This window comes from Clupea harengus, chromosome 20, assembly GCF_900700415.2.
Source record: "Clupea harengus chromosome 20, Ch_v2.0.2, whole genome shotgun sequence".
Classification (NCBI taxonomy): Eukaryota; Metazoa; Chordata; class Actinopteri; order Clupeiformes; family Clupeidae; genus Clupea; species Clupea harengus.
In genome coordinates this window covers 15,600,786-15,608,285 of record NC_045171.1, presented here as the reverse complement: position 1 = coordinate 15,608,285, position 7,500 = coordinate 15,600,786, and the positions used below count along the sequence as shown (strand labels likewise).

Below are 7,500 nucleotides of genomic sequence, written 5' to 3'. Positions count from 1 at the left end.
TGCATGACTGTGTGTGTGCCTGGCTCACACAGTTGCGTCATGCGTTGATCCGTCACACAGACGGATTCCCATTCACTTTGGATGGGGTGACGTCATCCGTTGCCGAACTGAATTGTGGTTCCGTTGCGTTCCGTTGCTTGCGCCGAAAGTTGAGAAATGTTCAACTTTTCGAGAGGACGAGTGCCATGTAAGCACAGGGGCCCCATGACGAGTGCCATGTAAGCACAGGGGCCCCATGATGGGTGCTATATAAGCACAGGGGCCCCATGACGAGTGCCATGTAAGCACAGGGGCCCCATGATGGGTGTCTTGGGCTGCTGTCAGTTTGGGGAGACAGAGAGACAGCCTACATACAATTGACTCATGCCTTGCTCTGTGTTCTAGGACAGGATATGTTTTAATATCTAAAATATCAAACTACGTTTCATAGTTTCTAAGATACTGATATGTTTACAGAATAATAACACACTGTTACTCATAATGATTAGGACACACCAGTCATACATAAGTCATCATATATAAAGTATAATACTTGATAATGGACCTTACAGATTACAAGTCTGTAGGCAGTCTTGACAACCTTGCAATATTTCAATCTGTGTTTAGTTGCCAAAATGCGAAAGAACCATGGAACATATGGACCAGACTGACTATTTCAACAGTAAAGATGAGTGTCCATCAGCATCTAGACAGACGGGTCTTATATTCTGGGTGTAATGTTCCCACTTTTTCAGCTGAATGGCTCTAAAAGCCAAAAACTCCATATTCACTTGGCCGTGCCCCCGCCCCCGCCCTGTGGGCACATCTACAAGCACATCATCAATATTTACTCTGACAGCAGAAAACTTCCACTGTCAGAGGACAAGGCTCAGAACACACACACACACACACACCCACACACACACACACACACCACACTCTGTCACCACAGGGACTGAAGGAGTGTGTTTCTGTGTGTGTGTGTGTGTGTGTGTGTGTGTGTGTGTGTGTGTGTGTGTTGCATCTGGAGGGGGTGTCATTGTTTATTTGTGCAAAGAGCTTGAATATATGTGAATATTTTTTCTTTGTGTGTGTGTGTGTCTGTGTGTTTAGGTGTGTGAGTGAGAGTATTCTGTATCTGTAGCACACATACACTGACAGTTATCATCAAATGAAAGAACGTGGGATAGCTGATAGAGAACATGGGATAGCTGATAGAGAACATGGGATACTGGATAGAGAACATGGAATACTGGATAGAGAACATGGAATGGTGGATAGAGAACATGGAATGGTGGATAGAGAACATGGAATAGCAGACAGAGAACATGGAATAGCGGATAGAGAACATGGAATAGCGGATAGAGAACATGGAATGGTGGATAGAGAACATGGAATAGCGGATAGAGAACATGGAATTGTGGATAGAGAATGAGAGAGACAGAAAGAGAGCGAGATGTTTCTCACCATCTTGTGCAGGTGTCTGCAAGTAAGAGGAACAGGCATGTCACAGCAGTCTTTTCCAAACTCAGGAGCTCATTGGACAGAAGTGAGGGCCAATCACAGCAGTCTTTTCACAACTCAGGAGCTCATTGGACAGAAGTGAGAGCCTATCAGCACTATCCTATCTTTAAAACAACACCAGATTAGCCACACTTTCAGAGAGAAAAGAAACTCTCCAAAGGAATTACAGAAGAATGCAACATCCAAGAAATCAAATTATAAAACGACAGCTTTGTCTATTCTAGCTCTCTGTGAGGTTCTACTGCTTAAGCTCTGTCCGACAGAAACACCTGAGGCAACATCAGCGGGGTATTCACGCACGCACGCACGCACGCACGCACGCACGCACGCACGCACGCACACACACACACACACACACACACACACACACACCAACGGCTGCTCTGCTTTCATGTGTGTTTTAAGCTGCTTTTCGTGTTATGTCTACATACACAAAGACACACGTACACACATACACACACACACACACACACAGCTGCTAAGTCATGCTGAGATGAGCCTCCACGCAGAATAAACTCATGTCTTTTCACCAGAGAGTACAGGGACACCAGGAGACACTGTCTTACTGGGAGAACATTGGAGTCGAGCTTGTACCAAATGAAGAGGTTGTAATGATCCCTGTGTGTGTGTGTGTGTGTGTGTGTGTGTGTGTGTGTGTGCGTGTGCGTGTGCGTGTGCATGTGCGTGTGTGTGTGTGTGTGTGTGTATGTGCGTGTGCGTGTGCGTGTGCGTGTGCGTGTGCATGTGCACATGCATGTGAGTGCCTTTTTTTTAAAGGTTAACTGTATTTGCCTAAGCATGGTCATATTTATCATATGGAACACTTCCAGGACCATAAATCTGTCTTGTCAATCAAGCTTACCACAAGTAAAACTGCATAGAACATACCTAATATCAAGAAAACACGTGAGCCACCAAAATATCAAGAAAACACATGAGCCAGCAATATAACTACAGTAATTACCTAAACATTTAACTTTTTGAACAGAATTATGAATTCTAACATAAAGGTTCAACTGGTTCACCGCTGGCATCCCTGTAGAGTTTAAGGTCTGCCTTCCGTCCACACGAATCTGGAATCCTGGGTCACTGTATCCGTACATATTTGAATCCGGTTTCCAGAGTGGATACATTTCAACCCGCCAGCGAATCAGTGTTCGTGTGGACGCCCGATCCGCTTATTTTTAACCTGATGACGTTATTGCCCCACGTGAACGCCTCACGCCCCCGAGGCTATGTATGAGAAGTACTGCAGCAGTGAAGACCAGAGGTTTACATACACCTTCATTAAATGCCAAGCCACCAGACTCTATACATCCCACAAACAGACTTAAGGCATATATGAAATAAAAGTCTGGCAACACCATAGATTTACATACTGTAGGTCTATAGTCTATATTATAGACTCTATAAACACCACAGATTTGCATAGGTCTATAGTCTATAAACACCATAGATTTACATAGGTCTATAGTATATTAAAATGTCACACCACTGTAAACACAATAAGCTTACTAACAATCACCAGACATCAATCTAACTTCTAGGTAGACTTGGGCTGCGGTCAGATAGGTTGTTTTGCTTAGGGAGGTTCCTAACTGCCACTTAGATACTTCTGGGTCATTTCACTCAGTCATGATAAGAGCTGGTCGAATTCTGTTAAGGATTGTGCTAAGGAAAGGTGCCTCAATGCTTCCTATCTTATCTCCTTTAGCATAAGGTACACTGGACCATCCATTATGAAAGGAAGGGAAATAACGCCATCCCACAATTCCTTGCGACAGCAACATTAACAGACCCTCGTCAATAACGTCTGTCACTGCATAAATATGTCGGCTTAAATGAAAGTGCAGTCACATTCTCTTAACACTGCGGTTGTCTTTTCCTAAATCCTTATAAATTCTTCTTCACATCTTTCCTTGACCCCATGACCTTTCCCATTGAGGTAAAAGAAAAGTGGTTAGGAAAGGACACAGGATGTAATTGTTTTTACCATCCCACCGCAGCCTTGGTAGGTCAAGTGTTAGATGAATTGTGAGGAATTGCACAGTGACTGCTACTTGTTTCAACAGATTGTGCAGACAAAAAAAAACGTGTCTATTTCAGGGGTATGTTTTACCACTGCACTGACGTATTTCTGTATACAGTATATGTGTGTGTGTTTGTGTGTGTGTGTGTGTGTGTGTATATATATATACAGTATATCAATTGTATAAATGTTTGCATCTATTCCAGTAAATACATATATCCATGAGAACCTCACACCCAGTGTCAGCTAGGCCTGAAGAAACACGGCCATTAAAAACACACCCTCTGAACACCACCCTCTGAGTGATGGCTCATGGGTGAGGGCGATAACCTGCCACACTCCCAGCCTCCGTCAGGCCTGAATCACCGTCTCCAAGGTTACGGTGACACAGCAGGAGAACACAAGCCTGCCTCTGGGTGATGCGACTGAATGATGTGGCGGTTTGACAGCCATTAGTTTCTCCAGTGCATAAAGAGCTTCTCACTATGGAACTCTCTCGCTCCTGAGGCTTTTAACACCAGAGCCTTCAGCTGTCACGCCGCACAAAGCCCATCTCACAGACAAAAAAAACCAAACTATTACATAGCTGAATAGGTCCGCACAATCACTTATATAAACAAACATAATAACACACACTCATACACACACACACACACACACATACACACACACACACACACACACACACATATACACACACATATACACACACATACACACACACACACACACACACACACACACACACACACAGAGACACACACACACACACACACAGCACGCCACATCATACGAGATGCATGTTGAATCTGCAGGCTAAGCACCAATGTGGCCTTCATGGTTCACCCTGAGGCTACATGCTCTATAGCAAGTGTATGTGTGTGTGGGTGTGTGTGTGTGTGTGTGTGTGTGTGTGTGTGTGTGTGTGTGTGTGTGTGTGTGTGTGTGTGTGTAGGTTAGTATGTGTGTACCAGGGTGTATAGACATGCATATTTATGTGTGTGTTTGTGTGTGTGACCATGTATGTTTGACAGTTGTGTGCGTATGTTTGTGTGTGTATGTGAGCATGTATGTTTGACAGTTGTGTGTGCATACGTGTCTCTGCATTTGTTTAACTGTTTGTGAGCATGTGAGTGCATACTGTTTGTGTGTACGCACGCACGCATGCTGTGTGTGTGTGTGCACATTTGCATATTTGTGTGTGTGTGTTTGTTTGTGAGTGCGTGTACATGTCTGTGCATGTGTGTGTGTGTGTGTGTGTGTGTTTATACGTCAGAAGATAACACCCACGTCAGGTAGATGCGTTCTCTCTTCGTCACACTACACTGCCTGAAGCTGCCCCGTGTTCCATTTGACCTTTGTGCAGTAAAGGTCACGCATGCTCATGAGAACAAACAGCCAGTTTTTCTGCATGACTTCCTCAGCTGCTCCACAGATCTCCTACAGGCACTAAGCACACTGCTGCCCCACTGACAGAAGGCATGCTTCAGTACGGCGAGGACCCCGTTGGCTGTTCAGAGGGGTGCCTGACTATAAAGTCATTAAAGGGTTCTAGTGGATGGCAGAGCACTAGACATTGCACGTTGCACATTGCACCAAAACAGAATGCATAGTGACACACACACACACACACACATTCACACACACACACACACACACACACACACACACACACACACACACACACACACACACACACACACACACACACACACACACACACACACAACACCATTTAAACCATTTAAAAAAGACCAATAGCCACTCACCACCAGGGACAGTGGCCTCTTCCATGACACCACTCCTATCAACCCAGACAGCAGCACCTGCAAATGAAAAGAAAGAACAATTGAGTATCAGAATCAGAATCAGAATCAGAATCAGAATCAGAAAGGTTTTTACTGCCAAGTAGGTTTTCACCTACGAGGAATTCTTTGTGGTACAATGGTGCAAACAATAAACATACACAATAAACAATAAACAATACACATATTAGGTTACAGCAGGAGTGTGGCGCAAACACACACACACACACACACACACAGGCAAACACACACATATACATAGCTTCAAATAATATATCGTGGTATATAAATAGATATATAAGCATATAAGACAACAAAACATGACATTGAACATGATATTGACTAAGAGATACTATGCTGAGGAGAAGCCTTTAAAAGAAGCTGACATATTTTAGAAGGGTATGAGAGAATTTGGAAGAGTTTGTAAACACACACACACACACACACACACACACACACACACACACACACACACACACACACACACACACACAAATTCAGTGCTTGCCCAGTTGCGACGAGTTCACACATCCAAAATGTTCCATGTTGCTATGGTCACTTGCACAGTAGCCTCCAGCATTCTTTCCCCTTTCTCCCTAACTCTCTCTCTATCCCTCTCTCCTTCCTTCTATTTCTTCTTGCTTTCTGTTCCTCTCTTCTCCCTCACTCCTTCACACTCCATTAACCAGCAAGACTCCTATCAGAGTCCCTCTCTCCCTCTCCCTCTCCCTCTCTCTGTATGTCCAATGTCCCCACACCTCTTTACTTTGTCCTACCCAGCAGCTCTCGTTCACTCATGCAATTACTCTTCCACTCTCTCACTTTCTCTCTCTCTCACTTTCTGTCTCTCTCTCACTTTGTCTCTCTCTCTCCCACTTTTTCTGTCTCTCTCTCCTCCTCTTTCTCTGAAACGCTGCAGTGCAAAAATCAGGATAAAATAATCCTTGTGGGAACCCAGCACAGCGTGCACATAAATTAATAACGGCACACACACTCTCACCTCCACTAAAACACATCGACTGGGGCTCCAGGCAACGGCAATTACCAGCCAAGCTGTAATTTATATCAATTATGTATCGCTTCACTGTGGCAGATACATCACCGGAGCAGGGTTAGTCACTGAGGCTAAGGAGGAATAGGCACCCTCTGCACCAATCAGTGATCAGGATTCTCGTCATGTGACGTGGAACTGGACCTATGGGAGTTTGTGGGGTCGCTAAAGTTTGCGCTCTTTTGTATAAACTCCACTGGTTAATATGGGCTGAATGTAAGGTGTGTTTTTTTTTTAGTGGCACAGCGTCATGCGACAAGTAAACAGTGAAACAAAACCAACACACAAATAAAATGTCAGCAAAAATCTCCTGCTGGGGTGCCTTTTATAATACCTGACAACATGACAGCAAAAATGCACAAAACACACACACATACACACACACACACACACAGACAAACCAAAAATGCACTGACAGACCTTAGTTTAGTGCGACATCAGGATAAACTGAAATATTTTCCAGGAAGGATTTTTTGATAAAAAAAATAAAGAAAAACCCAAGCCAAGTTTTTCGCTTATCCTGAAATGACTACTGTGTGTTCGGAAGGTGATGGGAGCCAGTTTTCATCACTGTGATAGATGTTAACTACAAATGAGTGCAAAATAAGCCCGGAATGAGTCCAAAATGAGTCCTAGGCTCGTACTGAAGATTGTATGTTTGTATGTCTAAGGCCTAGTGTGTCTTCAATTGAGTACAAATTAGCACAGAATGAGCCCAAAATGAGTCCTAGGTCTTAGGCCTGCCCGTGAGTTCAGGAACTAAAATGATCCATTAACAGCATTGCAATGCAGAGGATGAGGAACCGCCGAGGCCGTTACACGGGAGCTTTTTCCTCACAGGGGGCAGAGGGGAAGACCTGAGAGGCTGAAAGATCAATTCGGCTAAAGACCATTAGGATTACTCCGACATGGAAAAGAATCTCACAAATTCACAAACACGGGCTTACAAGTGAAGCTGGAAAACATTAGCAGAACTAACTCTGGATCTACTGCTCTGTGCTACTCTAAGACCCGAGGAGCAACATTCAGTTAGTATGCCTGTGTGTGTATGTATGTGTGAGTGTGTGTGTGTGTGTGAGAGAGAGAGAGAGAGAGAGCGTGTGTGTCTATGT

At 44.1% G+C, this 7,500-nt stretch overlaps 1 protein-coding gene across 1 annotated transcript in view; it reads right to left on the bottom strand.

Moving 5' to 3' along the window:
* Positions 1-7,500, bottom strand: part of fam189a1 (family with sequence similarity 189 member A1) — a 170,466-nt gene that overhangs the window by 99,290 nt on the left and 63,676 nt on the right. The window contains exon 2 of the mRNA XM_031558050.2: positions 5,302-5,358. Within this exon, the coding sequence (XP_031413910.1) occupies positions 5,302-5,358 (57 nt within the window). The remainder of the gene's footprint in view (positions 1-5,301; positions 5,359-7,500) is intronic.